Below are 24,322 nucleotides of genomic sequence, written 5' to 3'. Positions count from 1 at the left end.
CTTCCTGCCTCAGCTACCCAAAATGCTGATTACAGGTATGTACCACCATGCTCGGCTCAGAATAATATTCTTAATTACATATATAGTTTAAAATTTTCATTCCTGATGAAATTTCCAGTATATATACATACATGTTTGATATATGTATTGTGTCTTGAATTAATTGCCTATTTCTAAGTTTTATATTAATACATAAATTTCATTTCTAGTTCTAGCCTCATCTGGCATAGATTATGACATAAAGATCTGGTCACCACTAGAGGAATCAAGGTTTTTTAATCGAAAACTGGCTGATGAAGTAAGATTTTTATTATACTTATTACAGACCATGTTTCAGTTTTTTCCTAAAATATCCAAAGAAAAATTAGTTTATTATTGGTAACATAAAAAAAAGCTAATACACTTAGGAGATAAAATCATAGAAGAAAGAAAATTTAAAACATGCCTATAATACTAGAGAGGTAAAGTCAAGACAGTATCTCACTAGTTATTATTAGTAATACCAGATACTTTGTGTTTTAAGAAAAAGTTTTGTGCTTAGTATAATTTTAAAAATCATAAAAATTTCTTTTAAGAAAATAGTTTTACCACGAGTGATCCCCCGTAATCATCATACAGCCATTTTCTGCTTTGGGTTTTTCTTAAGGAGGAAAGGGGGCTTTGTGCTTTAGTATCAGTCAGTAGCAGAATAAGCAATTATCACTGTATTAGCTTCTTTCCGAAACAGAGGTTTTCACACTGAGTTCTGTGAAGCCCTAGATTTCCTACAGAATTGGGAGAGAGAATGTGGATAATAGGAGACTGACGTGGTGCTGCATGTCTGTAATCCCAGCATTCGGGAGGCAGAAGCAGGAGGACTGCCAAAAAGTTGAGGCCAACCTGGGCTACCCTGTTTCAAGAAAACAAAACACTTTCCAATTTCCACCAGGGTTCTTGTTGGTGGGTGTCCACCTGATTTTTTAGTAAAACGAGGGTCTGTTCTGCAACCTGAAAACCTTGCAACCTGGAAAACCCCTCCTCAGCCAAGGTTGATGTTCCGTGCCACAGTCACAGGCTTTCTTTCATGCATGTAATGGAGATTGTAAAACACTTAATCATTGTAAAACCCGCTGGTCAGACTCAGTGCTGAGTTTAAAAAGACATAGCCTCAGAACTCACGTGCTAGGAGGAAAGCCACACAGACAGACAGCTAGAGCTATGGGATCAGAGAGGGATCGTGCTCTGCAAGCATGCACACAGGGACAGTTGTGCTGCTAAGTGGGGCAGATGGGATGAGGAGGTGTTTTCAAGGAAATAAGAATCTGACTGATGTTTGAGAAGTAATGAAATAGTTCACCAGGCGGAGAGGGAGCGCAGGAACTTTTGAGACAGAGGCATCAGCGTGTGCTGAGTCGTAAGGTAAAAGCACCGCCAGTGTGCCTGGAGTCTTAGAGCGCACGTTCAAAAGTACTATAGTTCAGACAGACTGAAAAGATAGGTAGGACAAGACTGTAGAGGCCAGTGGGTACCCGGATGAGTTGGGCATTAATTGTCATCATTGGAAAACTAAACTGTGATTTTCCTTTTCCTCTTATGCTTGCCTGTCTGCCTCTCTGTCTCTCTGTCTCTCTCTCTGTTTTTCTTTTGCCATACATTTTACTATTTCTCTTTCTTTGTACCTTTGCTCATGATTACATGTGTGGTCCTTAGGATTTCATGAATATTTAATAAGTACTTAAGAGTCTGTTTATTTCTAAGTCTTGCCCAGAAGTTTAGCTATCAAGACTACTTTGCCACCAAGTAGCATCTTCTCAAGGGATCAAAGTGACCCAGGGGCCAGGTGTGGTGGCACATGCCTGTAATCCCAGCACTCAGGAGGCTGAGGCAGGAGGATCATTGCAAGTTCGAGATCAGCCTGGGCTACAAAGTGAGCTCAAGTCCAGCCTGAACTGCATAGCGAGACGCTGTCTGGAAAAGACCCCGTAAAAAAAGTTACCTAGGGATAACAAATGAACATTACGTTATTGAAAGTATCACAATAGAGAAAAAAAGAGAGCCACACAAAGTAGACTGCTCTGAGATAAACTGCTACAAATAAAAGCTAAATTTAATTCTTGCCCTTCTACCAGTTGATGAGAAGTAGTATCTTCCAGTCTTCCTTTAAATGTAAGATAAAGTAACTATTTGGTATTGAGTAGCCATAAAGCAGAAATACAGACATCACCCATATAAGGAAGTAATTTTTCCTAGAATCTGCTAGGTTTTGTTTTTATAATCTTCAAGGAAAAAATAAAATGACTCTGTGATTTTTGACCTGATTGCTTAACTTGCCTGTAGGTTATAACTCGAAACGAACTCATGCTGGAAGAGACTAGAAACACCATCACTGTTCCAGCCTCTTTCATGCTGAGGATGCTGGCGTCACTGAATCATATCCGCGCGGGTAAGAGTGTGCAGCGGACTCGAACAGTCAGGGTTGTTTCATATCCGTTCCTTAATGTCAAGAAATGAAAGAAGCACCTGAACGTCTGAACTAGGACGCTTGTGAGCACTTGACATTAGCACAGTGGCTTACTTCTTCATAAACTAAATTTGTTGAAAATGGTAAAAATGAAAAGACAGTCACTTGATAACTTTTATCGGCTTTCCTTTTTTTCTCCGAGTACAGACCGTACCACTTCACTGATTCATAATTTTTTTTGTACATTGGGTATTATTTTTTATTAATGACAACCACCGTCATAGAGAACCCACAGTACATCAAGTATTGCACTAGTCATTTCATAAACATATATCCTCATTTAATTCCAACGCTTTACAAAGTGGATTGTTTTTAATACCAGGTCACACACCTGATAAATGTCAAGATGTGAACTTGAAACCGGCTTCCAAGCCTTTGCTTCCATTTGATATATAAATTTCACTTGCAGTAATACATTCAAGTCATTAATGACATGCAAGCCTCTGGATGATCTGATCTCAGACTGCTTTTCTGGTTCATTTCCTGCATTCTTTCCTACCTGTTACCACTGCCCCTACTCACCCCCTTTGAATCTGGGGTATACACCAAACTCTTCCACTTCAAGTTTTTCATAAGTGTGCTGCTGCCCTTCCATCCTAACTTTTTGTTCATATAACTTCTACTTATCACGGAAGTCTGAATAAGTAGTGCATTAAATATCACCTCAGAAAGAGTGAGGAATGGAGAGAGAAATATTCAAGCAAAGTAAGCAGCATACAACGTTTGTCTAGGCTGAGACTGTATTGTGTATTTGAAAAATTGAAAGAAGCCCTATATGTTGGTAATTAAGAGAGGAAAAAATATCCTGAAATTGTACATATTCACTATTACTGAGAAAAAAGAAAAATTTCAAATGGGCAAAACGAGGAATGTAAACAAAAATGTTAGCAGCTAACAAAATATTTTTGCAGTGCCTCTTTGGGCTCCTGTTTTATTAAACTAATCACTGTAACATCCTTTGGTCCATTTTTGTCAGTAATGAGTGAATAACCCTGAATATCCATCCACTTGTATTTTAGATTTGAGAAGACAGCATTCTGTAGGTCAAGGAAAACATTTGTTGACTATTACTCTCAAATACACTTGCCCTTGCAATCTGTGTGGTGGTCAGCCCCTTACATTTTCCTAAAGAAAATGAATTCTCTTTCCACTTGTGCAGGACGCAGGAATCTGGTAAACAGATGTTAATGTGAGAATGGTTTGTTAGCTACTGTCCATTTTGGTTTTAGGGTAAATAAGGTGTTCTATACTGTACAGATCCCATTTCCTTTCGCCATTAATCACAGCTAGATAGATAATTTCAAGTGGGTCTGGTCAGCTCATCTTGCTTCTCTTAGCAAAAACTAGAATGAGATGCCCAAGAATTTATGTTTGTGCTTTGTCCATACAACACCTAGTGATTTGATAGACCAGTCAGTCAGCCACTCTGTTTTCTTTCCTTTTGTCTTCCAGCACAGAGGATTGATCCCAGCACTTCTGCACTAAGCTCCCTTCCCAGCCCATTTTATTTATTTATTTATTTATTTATTTTTGAGACAGGGTCTTGTTAAATTGGGGCCTGAACTTGGGAACCTCCTTCCTTAGCCTCAGAGTGTTGGGACTACAAGCATGTGCCGCCACACCCAGCTAGTCAACCACGCCTTCCCTCGCCTCTTCCCAAGTACAGTAATATATACGTAATCTGGGGAGTTAGGCTTGGACCTTGGTCACATAAGCACCTCCTAACCACAGACTGCCTCCGCGTGTTTATTACTCCACATTGCTTCTTAGGAAGTTCAAGGAATTAAATGAGACAGCTCCTTCCTACTAAGCCTGCGATTTTTAGTGGAGTCTTCTTCAAATTACCTCTTGGGGTTGACAGTTAAAATTACCAATACCTGGTTCCATCCCCTAATTCTGACTCAGTGTCGTCTGAATAGGATATGATCTTCTGTATTTTAAAAATCTACCTAAATTACTGTATTGGATAAATACTGCGCTAGAGACTTCCAGTCTAGGCCGCTTCTTGGGATGTGCAGGCAGTTCTGACACCTAAAAGCTTTGAACTGCTTTGGAAACCAGGCCTGGGATGTCAGGACTGGTACATACTGGTCGGCTGAATCGTCATCCAGTTTGAGATCTGATAGCCAGAGGCTCACATGTCATTAATGACTTGAATGTGTTACTGTAAATGGAAGGGAAGGAAGGGCTTGGAAGCTGATGTCTAGGATATTTTAGAATCTGAGCACGTTCCTCCCCTCCTTAAAATTCTTCTGTGCCTCTTCATGTTCTTAGGATAGAGTTCAAACATATGAACATGTCTTCTAAAATTGTACATTTTTTCTTGACCGTTCTGCCCTTCATAGCCCTGGACCTCGGCATGTGGAGCTCTAGATAGGTATAGTTTCTCTGTGGCGAACTGGTTACAGAGGCCGCCATCAAACTAAGCTCCCAGCCACTAACCAAGTCTCCCCGGATTCCTCCCATCAGCAAATGATGCTAACTTTCCTCCAGATTATCCCTCATAATCATCTTCCGTGGGTCTCATTTATGCTTCTTATGATCTGACTTTCACACAGCTGCCAAAGGGTTCGGTAAATTTCTTTTTAAAACCTGATCGTAGTCAGGCCGGCTGCCACACACCTGTAATTCCTGCCACCTGAGAGGCTGAGGCAGGAGAGTGATGAGTTCAAGGTCAGAGTAGGCAAGTTAGTGAAACTATCTCAAAATTTAAAACTTAAACAATTGAAAGGGCTGGAGATGTAACTCCGTGCTCCCTGTTTTCAGTGCCTGGTACCAGGGGAAAAGGAAGAAGGAGGAAAGAAAGGGGAAGCCTGATGTGAATGAGTGGGGCTTTGCGGCCGCCGGGTGCCTGTCGCCACCACTCAGCCTGCCGTTGTGGTTAAGCTGCCCGCAAGGGAGAGTGTGGGAATGGCTGGAGGTGGCACTGGCAATTTTTAAACAAACTGGTGACGCCTTTTGTGAAAACATAGATTATATCATGCCCCGCCTTTTGAACTCTCCAGGGCTCCCCATTACTATTAAAATAAAACAGACCTCTTACTCTGTTGTGCAAGGTCCTGCCCAGTGAGCCAGACCCGGCAGCCACTCTCTTCCCTCTGCCTTCCAGGTGCCCACACGCTGTCTTCTCCTCCGGTCCACAAAGCCTGTGAGCGCTGCTGTGCTCGCCCGAGGACTCTGCCCCCAGAACGCTCAGTTCCCGCATCGCTGGGCTCCTGAGCCGCCCTGGCGCCGTGTTGCTTTTCATCCCCCCTGCCACACACACCCACCCTCCCTTTTACCTGGTCGCTGTTCATTGCTTTATTTCCCTCAAGTACGCGGCACCCTAACTTTTCATACTTCTATACGTTAAGAGGAGAATGATGTATTTTGTTTTCCTCTAAAAGTGAACTTATGAAGAACAGAAACCCAGTTTGTCTTTTTTCCGCCAGGCTAGGGATTGAATCCAGGGCCTTGCACGTGCTAGGCAAATACTCTACCATTGAGCCACATCCCCAGTGCAGAGACCTAATTTGTCTCATTTGCAGCTGGATTTTTAGCTCCTGGAACAGTGTCTGCACATAATAGTTGCTCAGTAAATGTTTGCTGAATAAATGGGTAAAAGAATGAGCTTCTGAAACCAAATGTCGGCCTACTAATAAATGTTATATTTATTCTTTTCTTAAGAAAGTAAATTTTTTGCAAAGGGTATCCTGCAAAATAAAACAAGAGTATTTTTATGAAACATAAGTTTTCTTTGGGGAATTTGTCTCATATCCCCTCCCTCAAACTTAATATCTCCTTATATCTTTCCTAGCCAAAATAATTTCCAGAAAATATTCAAACAGAATAAGGAACCTTTCCACAAATTTAAATTTTCTTGACTAAATCGATTTGCCATTGTCTGCCTTTGAAAAGTGGATACAGAAGCAATTCTTACTGAGTTTCCTATTAAAAGAACACAGTGTTCTTCAGCTTCTTTGGTCTCTAATTGCCAGCGAGGGATTTGTGAAGGTGTTGAGCTGCTTTGCATTTGTACTGCTGTAGCACTGTGTGAACGGCAGATTTCATTTAGTTTATTCTTAGAGGTTGGCTTTACACAGCGAGAGACGCCTCAGTTGTTCTGTGCTCTTTGACAGGACGCTCTCTGCCTCCGTCACCTGTCTCCTTGGAGCGGGCTCTGGGCTGCAGAGTTGTGACCTCTCCTGCAGACTCCTTAGAGGCTTAGAGGCTTAGAGGCTGGGATGTCCCTTCTCTAGCCTCTTCCCCATCTTCATTTTTGGTGTTAATCCCAGAAGAAACTTACGCAGGCACACTTTAAGATAAACCGATAGTGCTTCCTCACGCGCCCCCAACAGGACAGAATGGGCTTCTTGAACTAGCTCATCCTGTCCAGAATTCTCCTTCGAGATCTACACCTAAGCAGATAATTTAATGTTGTGTGCTTTCCTGAAAGGGTATCACACAGTGAAAATAATGTAATCTCACAGGTTGTGGAGGAGTCTGGTTGGTGGTAGAACCTGACTAAAATTGAGCATACTGGGTTTGATCTCCCACACTGCAAAAAAAAAAAATAATTCTATAGTAACATCCCTCAAGTGAACATTTTATTGGTCAGAAATAATTCCTCTATGTTGAGGTTCATTATGATCTATGAAGGTCTACTTACATTTTATTTTGTCCATTTCCTTTACAAATGCATTTTCAATACTTACATTCAATATACAACTAAAATTTGTGTAATTAAAAATATAAATCAGGTCAGGCATGGTGACAGTGCATGCTTATAATCCCAGCACTCAGGAGGCCGAAGCAGGAGGATTGCTGTGGGTTTGAGGCCAGCCTGGGAGGGCATAGTGAGTTCAAGACCTGCCTGAACTATACAGCAAGACCTTGTCTCAAAAAAAAAAAAAAAAATTATTAACCTTATATACATAAGAGCAGTTTTAATTTACTTGGACAATAAACATGTAGCATGTTCTGTGTACTGCCCTTTGATATTGTTGATCTAGGATCCCGTGGGAACATGTCAGCCTCTGTAGATCATACACAAAATGGAGGGGTTAGTCTTTCCTTGCTGTCAACAGTGTGACTGAACTGTTCATCTTATGCTTGACCTGAATATTTTCCATGCCACCTTGGGAAAATGTTTTGTGGTCTAAGTATCTTGGGTTCCATCTTTGTGGAGCTAGTGATTTTATGGTGTCGCCATCTTCATATACCATAATGCAATACATCTTACCTTCCTGAAAATACTCATTTATGTAGCAGCCTTGGAGAGGCGGGTGGCTCAGCAGTAGAGCACTCGCCTAGTATGTATGTGCCCTAAGCTCAATCCCCAGCACTGCAAAGAAAAGAAAAAGGGTGTGGGGAGAAACTATTGAGCATCCCTTACGAGGCCGTGAGGGTGTTAAGATTTTAGAAAGAAAGCATTCCCCGCCCCCAGGGCCTCACAGTCTAGTCTGCAAGAAGTTAAGACAAACAACCATTATTGCCTGCTGGGGTTGTCCTCATAAGGCTCACAGAAGACACGTGTTGCAGAGTTCATCGGAGTTCTGCAGTTTGGGTGTCTGGGAAAGTCCGGGAGAGTTTCGCCAACTTTCCCTGAGCAGACTTCTATTGCTGAAGAGCTGAGTGAAAGTGTCCCAAGTTAAAGGAAGAGCAAGTGTAAACACAGAAGCTTGAGAAAGCAGTCTGTGCCTGCCACCCTTTATATGTATTTACTTGAGTATTTAACCTAAATAATCTACCTCGAGGGTAGAGACCATATTTATTTTGGCCACCACTGCATGGTTTTTAGCCCAAAATTAATAAACAAAATACCACACTCTAGAAAGTGGCTCCGTATTCCCCCTCACCAGCCTGTCCTCACCCCACGCACTTGACCCCTCCTTGGTGACAGCTCCCAGGAATGCTGTCGGAAGATCACTGCAGTAGAATACAGCGGGATCTTGGGAGGGTTTTTCATTTTCTATGTGTTATAGTTCTATGTGTATCCAAACCTGGCCATGCTCTGCCTCTACCTCTACAGACAAAAGGAAAAACTTTCCTACATATATAGTGACCAGATTTTACATTTTTGTGAACTAGTTAGTATTTTAATCAGTTTTAAATAAAAGGCATTGAGGTTGATTTATAATTGTAATGCTATGAGTGTTTCTCTTTGTGACTTTCCTTTCTGTTTCCAGACCGCTTGGAGGGTGACAGATCAGAAGGCTCCGGTCAGGAGAATGAAAACGAAGATGAGGAATAATCAACTTTTTTGGCAAGCACTTCAATGTTCTGAAATTTGTACAAGACATTTACTATATTTTTTCTTTACAGAACTTTAGTGCAATTTTAAGGTTATGGTTTTTTGGAGTTTTTCCCTTTTTGGGGGATAACCTAACATTGATTTGGAATGAGTGTGTGCATGAATTTGGGAGAGTGTATAAAAACAAAACTAGCAAAATGTTTGTAAAACTTTTTGCTGTGTATGAGGAGTGCTAGAAACTGCAAAGTGCAATATTTCCCCTCGCCTTCAGATGTGGGAGCTTAGATCAATGTTGAAGAGTAATTTTCATTATAGTGAAAATGCTGGTTCAAATAAATTTCTACACTTGCCATTTGCATGTTTGTTGCTTTCTAATTAAAGAAATTGGTTGTTTTAAGATACCCTAAATTTGACTTTTTATTTAGTGCCTTGCTACTTTGACGCATATTTTCCAAGCTTTTCTGTAATGAAAGGACTTTTTCTATCGTTTCCTGGATTTAATAATCGTTTCCATTGACTTCTGTGTGGTAGAAGAGCTGTTTTCATTTCTCTTTCTAAAGTGTTTATTTCTTGTTGTTTTGTTTTGTTTGTTGAGATGGGCTTCTTCTGGAGCCCACTCTGGCTTCAGACAGGCTTGCTGTCCCCGTCTCCGTCTCCCAAGTGCTGGGGTTACAGATGTGCGCCACCACCTCAGCTTCTTTCCATGGTCCTTTCTCTTTACCTCCAGACATGGCACCTCAGTCACTGAACATGGGATGCCTCACACTATTTCACACCCCTTCTGGTGTACGTCTCTGTCCATATTCTAGATTTCACTGCAAGTTGTTGACTCTGTAGTCTTCTAATTTCCGGTCTCAATTCTAGTGTCCACCTACATTCAGGCAGGGCCTACAGATCTGACACTCGGGCCTTACAGATTATGATCTGAAACTGCTCCTGCAGACAGCCCTTCCCCTTCTTTCTTTCTTTCTTTCGTTTTTTTTCTTTGACGGTACTGAGGATTGAACTCGGGTTCTTTGCACTGAGCTCCCCCGTAGCCGTTTTTATAATGTGTCATTTTGGGGCAGGGGCTTACTAAGTTGCCAGGCTGGACAGCTCAAACTTGCCAGCCCCCCCCCCCCCCAGCAACTGGGGTGACGGGAGCTCCACTGTGCCCGCCTCCCTGGCTGCTTTTTCAGCTCTCTTTGTGCCCAAGGCCTCTGTCTGAAGTGAGACCCTGGGGTGGGAGGACACAGTCAGCTTGCTGCCTCGTTACACACTGGAGGCAAAAAGGCGAGTGTGGCAGAGGTGTCGACAGGGTCAAGTGGTCCAAGAGGATCATTTCAAATCTCTCTTCCTCTCGCCCCTTTTCCCTCCTCATTGCCTCCCTTCCCCACACACTCAGTGTTAAATAAGACACATTCGGGTGGCTTTTGCTGTTAACAGATTTCTAGAAGAGCACACTGACTCTCCCTTTTCCAGCGGTAGCCACCTCGGGTTTCCAGCAGTCTCAGAACTGTCTCCCTGTGGGACGCAGGTAACCCCAGCAGCCGTGACCTACAGTTCGCTTAGTGAACATCTTTACCACATCTCCTCCATCACAACCTGAAGCAGTCAGATTATCCACTTGGCCTGATCACTGCCCGCATCTCGAGCCAGCCCTCCGGAGCTGCCTGAATGAGGCAGACACCGCCGCCAGCGGGTCAGGCCTGCAGGTCCACGAGGTCCCTCCCCCAGCACCACGGACAGCAGCTCTGCCTCCGGCCGCCCCGGGGTAGATCCACACCCGTGGTAGCTGTGCGGCGGCTGAGGCCAGTGCCGGTGCACATGGGAAACAGGCTCCCACTGAGCTGCCCAGGCTGCCCTTGAGCTCAGTCCTCCCGCCTCAGGCCCTGAGTACTGGGATTAATGTGTGTGTCACCGTGCCCAGCTTGGGGTCTCCCTCTGTTGATGGTTTTAGTGAATGTAAATACATAGCAGCTGCACTTTCATTGATGATACATCCCTTTTGGTTTAGTTAGCAAGTAACTTAGATGTTCCTATCACTTTCAGAAATCTAAATATCCTCAGGAAGGGACTGAGCTACTCTAAGCTACGACCTGTCTGCAGCTGGGCCATGGATGGCCATGGAGGCAGGACAGCCTCTCTCCTGAAGAGGATGGGACACTTTGCTCCCTGCAGCATGGCTGTGTTAGGATGCAGCGTGTGCCCTGTTATTTCTTCCACTATAATGAAGCATAATGGGGCTGTGCCACGGAAGGTGCTGGAAAAGAGGACAGAGGCCACTGGAGGACTCGGGGCTTCTGGGAGGAGCTGGAAGGGAAAGCAACAGGAGAAAGTCAAACGCATTTGCCCACCCTGGCTCAGGACGGTGGTGGCGGAGGAGCTGCGTGTTGGAGGCCGCAGAAGTATGGGAACTGTACTTTGTGCTCGGCTTTCTCCTGTGAACCTAAAACTGCTGTACCCTTTGTCGGAGGAGTTGGTTCCCCGCCCACCGCAACTGCAGGGAATTTTGGTGTCTATTACTTAGAAGTACAGCAACCCAGACAAGCAGTCAGGGCAGCAGCAAAGAGAACGTTCCACAGAGGCAGAGTTACCACATCCTGGCCACTGCCTAGATTTTGGGTGGAGGAGGTGAAGTGACTGGGCCACGGGCGCATGGACACGGATGAAGGGAGATGACTTCCGTGTGTGATGGTGGGTGCGCTCCCCTGCGGAGGTCTGAGTCTCACTGGTACAATCTGCCACTCAGCCTCTCTTGATTATGGGATGAAGGATATGTAGCTGTTGACTGACGAACAGATAAAGTTCTGATGTTCATTAAACCAACTTTCAAAATTAGGTTAACCGTGTTTTGGGGGGGCGTGGTAACAAATCATTTAACAGTGTTCCATGAATGTAACTGCCTTGGGGGGAGCACGTGGATGGGTATTGCCGGGTGACTCTGATATGGGACCTCCCCCTCAATTCTCCAATAATCTACCCCTGGCTTAGTCTTTTTAGCCCACTGGAAACAGGATTATTGCTGCAGGAAATGAGGGGAAAGGAAAGTCACCCAGAAACATCCACAGACCACAAGTCCAAGTACAAATTCACAATTTCCACAGCTACACATGTACCAGAAACATATTTAATCATATAAACAAAACTATTCTAAATACACTTTTACTGGTTTATAAATACTGATTTATAATAACCCAAAACATTATTTTTAAAAAATCATCCAAAAACTTCAAGTTAAATATATTTCAGGACTAGCTTGGATCATGTTGGTTGACAGTTTGGTCCTAAGCCACTTGTGCATGCAGTGTCCGTTACCAGAACACACGGCTGTCCTTCAGCCGTGTGCACAGCCCTGGCTGACAGGCCCACTTCTGTGCACACAGGCTTTCTGCCACACTTGGTGTGTTGCCTGCACGGGCCTGTCTCTCTTCCGGGAGGGGCTGACTTCCCTGTAATTTGTAGTGTTTCAAAACGGTAGTCAAAAGGAAAAACACAAGTGTCTACTAATTCCTAATACTGCTGAGGAAAATGAACACAGCTTTGTGTGTTATGTTCTCCTAAAAACAACACTGACCAAAAATGTGCTCTTGGTAATCGTGCAGAGTTGGGTTTGTGCTTCGAATTCTTCCCAACAGGTCCACTTGAGTTGGACCTTCACAATCTCTTGTTTTCTTAGGCCTGGCCAGTAGAACAAGCTCCGTGGATGACAGTGGTTCCTTTTCATCCTGCCTAGCTAACAGCTGGCCTTGTTGACAGTGCGGACTTAACCATCCCTCCTCATCCTTGAGCTACAAAGCTGCTCCTTCCTTCCCTCAGTCAGCCCTGTGGCCACGACCTGGAGTTTGGCTCTGATTGGCATAACTCACTTTGAGCTCTCCGTTAACATCATCCTCCCAGGACTCTGTCCCCTCCCCTCCTTGCTAGGATGGTGACGGTACCAGTCTGCCCCTTCTCGAAGTCACTTAGGGCTCGTCACAGCCATTTCCGTGTGCCTCGGGTGTAGACTGACTTCCCCTTCCTCTACCACAGGCTTCCTCAGGGTGCTGCACACACCATGGTGACAGCATGGACACCTCCCCCTGCCTCCGTCTTCCCTCAGCACCTGAGGGCACTGCTCAGGGACAAGGTCCCTTGTAAAGGTCATGGATTCTGTGCTGCGATTTGGGACTGCAAACCATCTTTAACAGACAATCAGGGCAGCTTTGGAATACTTTGTGCAAATAGGGCATTGGCACATGGGCAAAATATTCATAACAAGTTCATTTTGGTCCCTCAGACCTCGAGTGTTCCAGATGCTACTGAGCCGTTCCTCTCCACACTGCCTTTCCCCGCCTCACCATCATTCTTTGCTGCAAGTCTTTTTGCTCGCACAGCAAATGACAAGTCCCGTGGCAACAGCAGTCAACACCTCCAATCTAGGATAACAGTTACCTTTTCAAGATTCTCACTTCGTGTTATAGTCATCTCTCGAACAAGAATAATTCAGCCCCCTCACAGTTACTGAGAACAAAAGCTACAAGCTCAGCTCTGCCTACACACAGGTATGTGCCGGACGATTTACAAGTACTTCCTCCCGGGATCCACACGACCACCCTGTGTAAAGGGAGGCGTCTGGATCCTCTGCGTCTCCACATAAAAGGTTACAAAACTCCATGTTACAGATGCAGAAACATGAGTAACTTGCCCAAGAACACTCAGCCAATCAGGGAGCTCAACGCAACGTAAGAGCTGAGCCTGCACCATTCCTCTGTATCCCAACGGCGCCAAAGCAGACAGCGTGGAGCAAGAGGTCCTCACAGTGCCTCCCACAAGGGCTCTCGGTGTCACCAGGCTGGCCCACAGCAGACACTTAACAGCCACTCCGCGCTCACTGTCACATCGGGACAGGAGACAGACGGCTCGAGGCTGAACACCCGTCATGAGTGTCTTGTGGCCAGTCCAGGGATAAGTCCCTCACCTGCAGTGGTCTGCTCTCAGCGCGCCGTCGAAATGAACAGTGCTCTTGGTTGGCTTCGCGGAAACTAACCCGACCTCTTTCTCTATCAAAGCACTGTACCTCCCTCCTTTTCTTGACCCAGACTGCTGTGGCCTATTGCAAATACTGAAGGAGTGTCCCTGGTCGGTCAATTCTTTACAAAGGCAACACAGCAGCTCTGCAAATGAAAAAGAAAACCCACGGCACCCCGGGCCCCTCCCGCGCCACACGCCCGCAGCTCCAGGAGCCGTGGCGCGCTTCCGAGGAGAGGCAGGACCTGAGAATCAGGCGGGGTCACACGCAAGCACGCTGCCTGAGTGGCCCTCGGTTGCCAATGCCAAGGATGAGTCACTAATGAAGACGTCCCAGCGAGAGCCCGGGCCCACCAGCGGCTGGAGGTGCCCTCAGCTCCGCACAGCCTCGAGGCTGCCACCTCATGTCCGAGGCCGGAGCTCGTCCCGGAGTGCGGCCCTGTGTGCGCCTCCTGGCGGCCCCACACCTGGCACGTGGAGCCGGGACAGACTGAGTGGCAATCTCGGTGAGAAAAGCAGAAATGGGCAACCGCCTCAAGGCGGTCCTGTCAAACCAGAAGTCACAGGGCTGAGGTATGTAAGCAAGTAAGTGGCCAAATGTCCCCCTTGCCACTGCCCGGCTCCCTCTGGGAAGGCCGGAGGCCCCCACTGCCCCGCGGTTTACAGCGGATGAGCCTGGGACTGTGTGGGGTTCTGAGCTTCGCAGCGAAGGCAGGGGGCCCACCGCGCCCCAGGAAGGCCGGGATGTGTGGGGATCCGCTCTTCCCCTCCCCCAACACGCCCTCCCCTCCAGCTCAACTGGGCAAATCCGACTCCTGACCTCGCCGAATACGGTCCTACCTCCCAAACATCCTCCGAGGCTTAGTGCAAACTGTCACCTGCTTCACGGGAAATACATACCGTCCTCTGGAGCCATCGTGCTTTCCACAAGCACTACTTAACCGCCTTACAGGAATCAGCGCCTCCCGGGTCTCTTTCCCTTAACCAAAAGAAAATAGTGTTTCTGCCCCCAGCGCCTGGCTCGGTGCAATGCACACAGCAGGCTGCACTGCCCGGCAGCTGCACAAATGCATGGGCCTCAGGTTGAGCCAGGAGGATCACTCCAAGTTGGAGGACAGCCTGGGCTACCAGGTGTGTTCAAGCCCAGCCCAAACCACATAGCAAAACACTGCCTTTTAAAAAAAGGGGGGGGGGGGCATTGCATAAAAAGGCTGAACAGTGAATCCTTTTGTGAAATGCAGCATATCTTTGTTTAGATTCGATCCTATTTGACTTACTAGTCTAGAGGCAGCCAGTGGGTGTTGGAGCCTCAGGACTGTTTCTCTAGAGCCCAGCCTACAGCAGTCAGGGAAGCGTTCTCCACCTCTTCGAGGCCCAGGCAGTTTAGTACACTCAGAATCTCCGGACCACAGACCTCATGCAAAGGTAAAGGTCTCTGCCCTGTTCCACCTTTGTACATACTAATTAACCGGGAATACAGTCCCTTCAGAAACTGGACAAGTGCTAGAAAAAAACTATATGGAGTACATAAACCAAAAACATACCCTGCCCTCAGCAACAAGATGCTACCCAGCAGTGACAGCGGTGTCTGCTTGTCCTGCACATGTCAGCAGAAGCCACAGGTTCCTCCTGCTCCCCCGAACCCAGGCCGGTCCGCAGCATACAGCTGACCAACAGCAGTAGCTGTTGAGATACACTGCAGACCGGGATGAGCAAGCCTCTGGCTTCTGCCTCACCAGGAGCCAGTGAGACCCCAGACAAATGCTTCGAGGATAGTTCCCTTGCTGGAATAGCTGCCTACTAGCGGACAGAATGAGCTGCCCTTGGAGTCTACCCTCGGCTGTCTTAGTTCACTTGATCGCTCAGGCTGAAGGGTGGCGCGGGAAGGGGATTCAGTGACTTCCCAATTCAGGGCAGCCGCTACTCCAAGCCCAAACTTCAGCTGCTGTTCCAGCTCCAAGGGGAGAGGAGAGCAGCCGGGCCATGTATCCTACACCTGCTGTCCTGACCCCACCTCGAGGTGGCGCACTCTTTCTTCTCTTCCACATCTTTGTGGTCCACACTCCACTAGGACTGTGCTCCAGAAGGCCACGAAACAGGGACAAGGGTCCACTGGGAGCTGTCGAAAGGAGACAAACACTGATCCACTCTCATTTACAAGTTCAGAGGACAAAGACGATGAGAGCTGGAAATCATCTCAGACCATTCAGCCTAGCACCTCACTTCCTTTTCTCCTTTCACAAATGGCCTGCAGAGGTGACAGAATGCCCCCAACGACACGCACAAAGACGGAGCTGAGTCAAGAACCCAGCTTGCTAACTGCAGCTCCACCGCTTTGTCTTATGCTAGGTAACTCGCTGCTAGGGCCAGGCCCTGTGGAACTGAGGCCAGCGACGTGCACTGGCCACTCAAGCACTCCCCACAGAACCCATACTGAGGCTCCCCTATGTGAAGGCATTCCCTTCAACAGCAGCAGCAGCGGGGCTCTGGTGCACTTGGCCCCACAGCCATGGTCAGTCTTGATAAGACTGTGAAGTGTCCTAACCAAATGTCTAATTCTGGAAATGAAACACCGGGTGCCGCCCCCTCTGTCTTTTATAGTGGTTTCTCCCTTGTGAAATACCAAAGAATCCGTCCACTGGAAGGTGGGTGGGGTTGACCCATCCCCAGCAGCCTACAGGTTGTGCCCACTGGCACCAGCAGGGGGCGCCGCTGGAGAGCGTGTGTAGGAAGTGCATCAGGCGGGCGCTCTGTTCCTAGGTGCTCGTGCTCAGTCTGGGACCCCTCATCTGTCACCCGGTGGGTGAAGCCTGCAGGGTTTAGAACCATAGTGCCATGTTCAGGTGCACTGGGAAGGGTTCCCCTAGGCGGCCTCTGGGCGGTACACTCTGGGCTCCCAGACCAGAGGGTGTGAGGAGAGTAAACAATCTGTGTGGTGGTTCCCTTCCAAGCGCAGGGCCGCTGGTCCTCCTGGACGTCCCGCCTTCCCGAGTCAGCCACACCTCCATCTGCTGTCTGTGTGAGCCTGACATGCGGACCCCCGAGTCACAGACTGGAGATGTTCTATTCGCCCTGGTGGCTGTACACAGATGTTTCCTCTCCTGTGTCCCAAGTCCAGCACCGAGGTGGTGGGAGCCCTCCACGGGAGCATCTCCGGCTCCAGCCCAGCCACCCCGGGCGCCTCATCGCTGCTCCGCAGCTAATACGTTCCCTTCCGCGATGCTCTGCAGCTGCAGCCTCTGACTTGCAAGAGTTCGGCTGCCTCGGCGGCCCCCGAAGCCAGCCCCGGGAACGGTTCGTGCTGTGAACAGGACCCCTGGCAAAGCCTCCTCCCCAAATAAGTTGATTTTGGCTTCTGCCTCGATGGCTTTGGCCAAGCTGGCTGCGTAGCTGTCCAAGGACTTGTGCACTTCAGCTTTCACATGGAGAACAGAGTTCCTGGCAGCTTCTGGGGGAGAGGCAGAATGAGGTCAGTGGAGGAGCCAGGCCCCATGCCCATCCCAGGGAGATGCCTCCCTGCCCAGGGAGGGAGCCCCATGAGACTCCCAGGCTGAAGTCCCTGACTCCCCTACGCACTACACAGAGCCGTTCCACATGGTTTCAGTCTCCTCACCCGTAAAAAGATCTCAGCCAGGCATGGCGGCACACACCTGTAATCCCAACACTCTGGGAGACTGAGGCAGGTAGGTCACAAGTTTGAGACCAGCCTAGGCAGTTTACTGAGGCCTTGGCTAAAAATAAGGCCCAAGAACGTAGTTCAGTGTGAAGGTCCTGGGTTTAATCCTGGCAGGGTGGGGGGTGTTCTGTTACTTCACAGTGTTACTGTAATAATGAGTTCTTTCAAAAAATATTTAGAAAAGTCTTAATAAATACTCTCTGTTAATGCTGATTACTGTTTTGAAAGGGTTCTCTGTTCTTTTACTTCCCTGGAACAGCACAGAATATACAGCTATAAACTTCCACATCCACGCAGCATCTCTCTCCTCTCCACAACCTCAGCGTTGGAAGTGACATTAAAGGCTCAAGCACCCTACCTAGGATAGGACCCCTGACAGCCAGAATGAAAGGAGAAGCAGGGAGGTGGCTCTTCAGTGTCCCACTAATGCCCTGCTATGGTGAGCCACTCTGTTTTTCTCTGCCTATGGGGGTGCGGGGGGTACTTTTCTGGAGAGCAGAACACCAGAAGCCAGCTCTCCAGGAGGGAAAGAGCGAGGGACGCTGAGCAGTGTCGCCTCCTGCTGGTGACTTGCTCTCAGGCCTGCAGGGAGGCTGCTACCGTGACTCCTATGTGAAGGGACAGCCTTAGTCCTGTGGGGGCTGGGCCTGGGGTAGGTCCCATTGATGTTTTCCGCGAAAGGAATATACAATAAAGCCTGCGAGGCTGCCAGCCCACAGCCCACTCTCCAATGGGCTTTGCCGGTGGAGTGGATGGGCTATTTTCCACTCTCCCCTCCAGGCCGCCTCTCCCTTGCTCCCCAGCGCTGGGAGGCAGTGGTGGGAGAGACAAGATTAACTGTGAACCTATTAACTATGAACTGGTGGGCCCAGATTTATGTTCACCATTAGCATTTCATTCACGGCTTAGTTGTGCTGGCAGCCACCCTCACCTGGTGATTCCCGGGAGACAGACTGCCCCTCTGCAAGCAGCCCGGGTTCCTGTCACTCCTCCCTTAGCACATCTAATAGAAAACAACCCCAAGCACCAGAGGTCAGGGCCTGGGCACTGGAGGGACAGCATCAAGAGGGGACCACGGCAGGACTCAAGTGTCTGTCGTCAGCTTTGGGCTGACAACCACAGTGGCAGCTTTGGCCTCGGAAGAGACCGAGGCTCAGATTCATAACTGCGCAGCATCCGTAAAGGAAAGAGACCATGGAGGGCCCACCCCGTCACCCAGTTAGGCACCGTGCCTGGGGAGATGGGGTCACACGGCTACCCAGACCCGGCTTCAGATGCTGCTTACTCTGCAACAGTGCCTTGGGACACATGTGAGACCAGCAGGCTGCGAGTCCCGGGCTGAGCACGGCTGTGAGCTAGGGCAGGAGCACGGCTCCTTTCCCTATATCCTCTGAAGCCATCAGTTGCAGAAACCCACCTTTGATTTGCTCCACTTCGTCCTCAAATGTTACCGAGCTCCTCCTCTTGGGCGGGCATGTGCAGTGGGAGGGGGCGTTGTCCTCTGAGGTCCAATCCTCCAGCAGCATCACGTCCGTTCCTGAGACCAAGGGCGGAAGTGCCGTGTGGCCAGCAGCACCCAGCCCTCCTTCCCACGCCTACAACCCTCCCACCTCCTTCAACCCCGTACCTAGGGCACCCTGTCATCCTGCTTCTGCCAGTCTGCGACCGTGGGGTGTGAACCTCCAATGCGCAGAGGCGGGAGGGGACAGGCCCAGGGAGGGGAGGGCTCCATTCGCAGTGACTGTTTCACCCCGTATTTCTACCACCATGGTTAAAATGTGCTATATAAACCCAGAAAGCTTGCAAATTTCAAGTTCTTTGAGGAGCTAAAAGGGAGTAAAAACATACCCCTGCGAGAGTGGGGAAATAAAGGCAGAAAGTCCTGTCAGAGAACCAAGCAGGGCGGCGGGTGCGACGACGGGGCACAGGGCAGCAGGGCTGACGCGGGACTCGCCACTGCAGTGCCAGGTCCTGCTCTGGGACCAGCCCTGTTCTCAGTGCCCAGCTCTCAGCCCCCCAAGGCTCCAGTGCTCAGGAGGCCTGGAGCACCCTCCTTCAGAGCCCTTGTCAGGCGTCACAGCGCGGCCACAAGCAGACCCTGGTGCCAGCACCAGGGTCGAAGTGCAGTCACAGGTCAGTGGCGGCGGGGGGCGGGGGGCTCATCTCACAGTGTCTGTGCAATGTGTGTTTGTGAAATGGGCGCCCTTACTCGGCCCGGCTCGGCGTCGTGGGCATCCTGATTTGACACATGGCGAAGAAGTGCAGCGCAGTGCCTGGCACGCAGGGCTGCACCAGTGGAGTCATTACTCGGCAGGACATAGCTAACTGCTGAGTGCTGCGCGAGAGCTCGCTCACGCTCGGGGCTGTGGGACCCCGAAGCCCACATTTTCTTCTGCCTATCACGCTGACCTTGTCCCATCACTCCCGACTCCTCGTCCCCGAGCACACACTGTGTGGGCACAGGGTGGCATTCACTGCGCCCACCAGCACTGGGAACAGGCTCTGGCGAGGTGAGGGGAGAGCCGTGTGGAGGGTGTGGATGTCACTCTCTGGAGAGCGTGACTCCGAGATGCACTTGTGGGAGGTTCCCGGGCAGGGCCCGGGTGAGGACAGGTTGCTGGGCTTTGTGTGGGCAGGGGGCTGCGCAGCGCTTCACAGCCACGGGGTCTCCTGCTCCTTCCAGCTGCCCTGTGTGCAGAAGCATCTCCCCCACCACCCAAACTGGAAACTCCAGGGTTTAGAGAGGGACTGAGCAGCTTGCCTTGTACCCCTCAGCTCCTAACAGGCCAACAGGAGTTGGGGAACCAAGCAGGTGGACCCCAAGGCCCAGCTGCCCAATGGTTCTTACCAGGTATGATTGAAAAATACAGAATATGTTTAAATTTTTAAAAATGTATTACAGTAAAAGACACATTCCCTTGAGTCCCTTTCAAAATACTAGCTCTCCCTTCTGACACGCTGTTCCCATTGTTCTTACAACTGTCTGAAGCAGTTCTGGAAGTCTTTGCTGAGCTGGCCCGGTGGCTGTCTTGAACTGATTCAAAACATTTACTTTTCCTGCACGTTTTGACTTTAGGGAGCCCGATTTGCTCAGTGTCAGAACCAGGGAATGAGGCTGACTGGACACACCATCATTTTTTATCTGATAGAAACTGCTATAGATGTTTGATTGAGGGGTGCTCATAAAACATGGTAAACGTTTAAACTTAAAAATGTATTATGGTGGGCCAGGGATACAGCTCAGCAGCACAGTGCCTGCCTGGCAAGCGCGAGGTCCTGAGTTCGAGTACAAAAACAAAAGCGTACTATGGTAGAAGACATACTACCGTTAATTGCCCTCAGAATACACAAAACCACTCCCACCTCATTTCAATCATTTATATTACCATCCTTGGCCATGTGTCTTTTACTGTACTAAGTTTTAAAAATTTAAACATCCACTGTATCTTTTTCAATCACCCTTTGTATAACAGAATACCCGTCTTTTTTAATCTTAAAGATTTAAAGGCTTTTCCTGACTTCCAAACTCCCAACAGCACCGTATGGCGGGGAGAACAGGCACTGAGACGCCCATTTGACAGAGGAACCTGAGGCACAGAAATGCTGAGAAGCTAAAAGTGGGCCTGAAAAGCCTCCGCACACCCTTGGGAACTGTCCATCCTGCCACAGCTGGACACTCAGGGACACAGGCGAGAGGGGCTTACCTGAGTCCTGTGAACAGCTGAAGCCGGTGTCCCCAGTGCTACTGCTGTGCCCGAGGGGCTGTCCGCCAGCCATGAGTGCTGTGAGGTGTGGGGACAGGCCCAGATCTGAAAGACAGAGTCGGCAGTGACAGCTGGATTGACTCCGCATAGCACCTGCCCGGTCCATCTTCCCGCTGCCCTGGCCTCTGCCCTCCGTTCTGCTTGCTTACTTATTTATTTACTCATTGTTATTTATTTTAGTACTCTAGGGATTAAACTCAGGGCCTTTGTACTGAGCTTGTCCCCAGCCTCTACCACTCCTTTTATTTTTGTTTTTAATAATTTTCTTTGAGACAGGTCTCTCTATGTTGCCCAGGCTGGGCTCAAACTTGTGATCCTCCTGTCTCAGCCTTCCAGGGTGCTAGGATTACAGGCATGGGCCACCACACTCAGCTCATTCTTTCTGTCGTTCTTTGCATGGGAAGAGCAGAGACTTCAGAGGCCAGGTGAGGACTCCGGTCTCTCTACAGAGGAAGTCCTCCTAACACCAACAGATACCCAGGCCGGCAGAGGGGCCATCCACTGCAGCGATCTTGTGGGGAGACCTTCCATAAAGTCACAGATGATATAACTTCCCGCTCACCTCTCAAATATCCTGCTTGACTATCAAAAGGGAATTTTTCTGTCTTCTTCTTTTTGCACTGAGCTACAGCCCCAGACCTTTGTTTGCTTGTTTTGAGACAGGGTCTTGCTAAGGCACTAAATCATCCAAGCGGGGCTCCAACTTGCAGTCCCTCCTGCCTCAGCCTCCCAGAGTGCTGTGACTCCAGCCCTGTGCCACCACACCTAGCTCAAAGAGGAATTTTTAAAAGAAGCTTAAACATCCCAAAGGGAGAGAGAATTGGGGGGAGTCGGACAGCAGATGGAGGACAGTGACGTGGGGCCAGGCGGTGATGGCAGGCAGGATGAAAGCAAGCTCGGGCTGGGAGGACTGGATAGAGGCCCCCAGAGCTCACAGACTTGAGGCCCAGGGCTCTCTGCAGGCAGCCAGAGCTGGAGGCACCTGGATACTCCACTGCCTCCTCCCCTGGTTTTGGGGCTCCCAACCCCCAGAGATGGCAGAGAGTGACACAGGGCTCTGGCCATGAAGACATCAGGCATGGCTGAGGGCACAAGTGACGTGGTACAAACAGGGAAGGATGAAAAGCTGCACATTTAACCCTGGGGAGGCTGTGGCTGATCTGAGATGTAAGGCGACTCCCTTCTCCAACGCCAGCACATCTACGGGCGCACAGGTTCAGGGCAGCGCGTAGCTGCGCATCGGTATGTGACTCGCGTGACTCAGGTTAAGCCGTGACACTGAAGCCATGGGTTCGGCTGTAATGCATGTTCTATAAGGGCGTGTGCTATTCAGTAGGATACTACACATGAGAGGTACTGCAAATCTGGCAAATATTGTTATTTCTTTAACAGTGTCTAGATTGTAACTGAAAATAAGCTAAAATCATATATTTTACTATGTAATAAATGCAACTCTGTATGCTGTTTTGTTTGGCATTTCAGAGCATATTAGTAATAAATATATTTCTCAAATACATGTTACCTGCGCTGTAACTGTGCAGTGACCGCCCAAGGGTTAAAGATCGAACCTTTGTCCCACTCAACCTAGCTGGAGGCTTGAGACCTCTTCCCCAGATATTCCAGCCCGAGAGGAAGCCCTGCAGATACTGAGCACCTGTGCCGGATGAACCCGCCCCACTGGACCCCCCGCAGCTGAGAAGCCCGCCTGCCATCACCGCCTGGCCCCAGGCTGCCCAGCACACGCCGGGACCCTGGGACTGAAGGTGATGGGATGGCCGAGGGCTACCCGACAGGAAGGACAGGAGCCAGCAGGAAAGACAGAGGTGGGGGGAAAGGAAACGATTGGTAATCTAGTACCCTCATAAAGTTGAAAGATAATGATGCCATAAAAAAGAGTTGGGGTTCTAGAAAGGGAACATGGACAGAAAAGCTCTAAGCAAATTAAAAGTGTGGGGGGAAAAAAGCTCCTCAGATCTCAGATTTAATGACGGCTACTGCTCGAACATGCACCTCACATCTATGTGCTGGAGGAGACTGCATCAGCCCCAGGGCAACTGGGCTGGGAAGTGGGGCCTAGCGAGGGATGAATGTCACTATAGAGGCGGCTTAGGGACCCCAAGAGTGGGCTTTGTCTAATAGTGACTCTCCCCTCTCGTTCTGACTATTCTGCCTTCCCCAGTGGGCTGGCACAGCACAAAGGCCCTTGCCAGGAGATGGTGTCCTTGAACTGGCCAGCCTCCAGAATCATAAACCTCGGTTCTTGTCAAATCCCTTGGCCTCAGGTATTTTGTTACAGAAGCAGAAAATGGGTTAAGACAATGCTTGATGGGCAATAAAGGAGAATCTTGATTCTCCTGCAATACTCCCAGGCAGGAGAAGACCCCATTCATCCTAGTGCTTCTGAGGGTACGAGATCACAGGACACACTCTTTCCTTCCTTCCCCAAGCCAGGAGGAAATGGGGAGGAGGACTAGGCAGGCACAGCAAGCTTTGCCCCGAACTTCCTTCCCTCGCTCCTGGGAATCCCACAAGAAGCTATGTTTTTACTTCCCTCTGCACTGGGAGTTGGTTTCAGGGCTGGGACCAAGAAGACCCTCAAACATTTCTTCTGTGTCTGGCCACCCCACTCTGGTCCTCAGAACATGGCTGCGATCAACAGGAGGCTCAGCAGGGGCAGCGGAACCTACAGGGCCATCCTCTGCCAAGAGGGCTAGCGGAAGCCACAGCGGGTTTTGGACGGCAGCTCTGAGGCTGGAGTGAAAGCCAGGAACATGTTTCACTCTCCGCCTGTGGGAAGCATCAGTGGAGCCAGACCAGTGCGGCTCAGTGGAAAGATCTGGAAACAGGACAGCCAGGTGGTACCAATTCCCTCGGGAGAGAGGATGCTGTTACCCTATGACAGTTCCCATAAACCAGTGCCGCCTCCAACAAAGCAAAATAAGCCAAACAAAACAGAGCAGAGAGACAGGCCCCAGGGACCAGCATGCTTCCCCAGGAGCACACAGTGGGTCAAAGCCGCCTCTGTCTCCTAGCAGCTAAAGGAACAGGCAGTGCTCCACGGGGAAGCCGGCGTGCTGAAGTAACTGGAAGACCTCGAGGAGCCACCAAGAAGAAAGCACAGGTCACCCTTTCCTCCTTCCAGCCAGGACGCTAAAGAAGGA

At 49.0% G+C, this 24,322-nt stretch overlaps 2 protein-coding genes across 9 annotated transcripts in view; one reads left to right on the top strand and one right to left on the bottom strand.

Annotated features, from left to right (window-relative positions):
- The window catches only part of Dcaf6 (DDB1 and CUL4 associated factor 6), a gene marked incomplete in the record, with an annotated part of 140,272 nt that extends 131,132 nt beyond the window's left edge, over positions 1-9,140 (top strand). The window contains 3 exon segments of the mRNA XM_013521421.1: positions 210-298; positions 2,317-2,422; positions 8,668-9,140. Of these exon segments, the coding sequence (XP_013376875.1) occupies positions 210-298; positions 2,317-2,422; positions 8,668-8,732 (260 nt within the window).
- Positions 9,141-11,840: 2,700 nt separating this feature from the next.
- Positions 11,841-24,322, bottom strand: part of Gpr161 (G protein-coupled receptor 161) — a 52,281-nt gene continuing 39,799 nt past the window's right edge. For 7 of the 8 annotated variants that reach the window (XM_005398216.2, XM_013521419.1, XM_005398215.2 and 4 more), the window contains 3 exons: positions 21,102-21,206; positions 18,815-18,934; positions 11,842-17,169 (listed from right to left, as the gene is read on the bottom strand). In XM_005398216.2, the coding sequence (XP_005398273.1) occupies positions 16,904-17,169; positions 18,815-18,934; positions 21,102-21,206 (491 nt within the window). In that variant the 3' untranslated portion in view covers positions 11,842-16,903. Of the gene's footprint in view, positions 17,170-18,814; positions 18,935-21,101; positions 21,207-24,322 lie in introns of all 8 variants that reach the window. The other variant, XM_005398217.2, reaches the window with a different exon arrangement.

The sequence above is a fragment of the Chinchilla lanigera genome, unplaced genomic scaffold (assembly GCF_000276665.1).
Source record: "Chinchilla lanigera isolate Chin_1 unplaced genomic scaffold, ChiLan1.0 scaffold00061, whole genome shotgun sequence".
NCBI lineage: Eukaryota > Metazoa > Chordata > Mammalia > Rodentia > Chinchillidae > Chinchilla > Chinchilla lanigera.
This window is presented reverse-complemented; position numbering and strand designations above follow the sequence as displayed.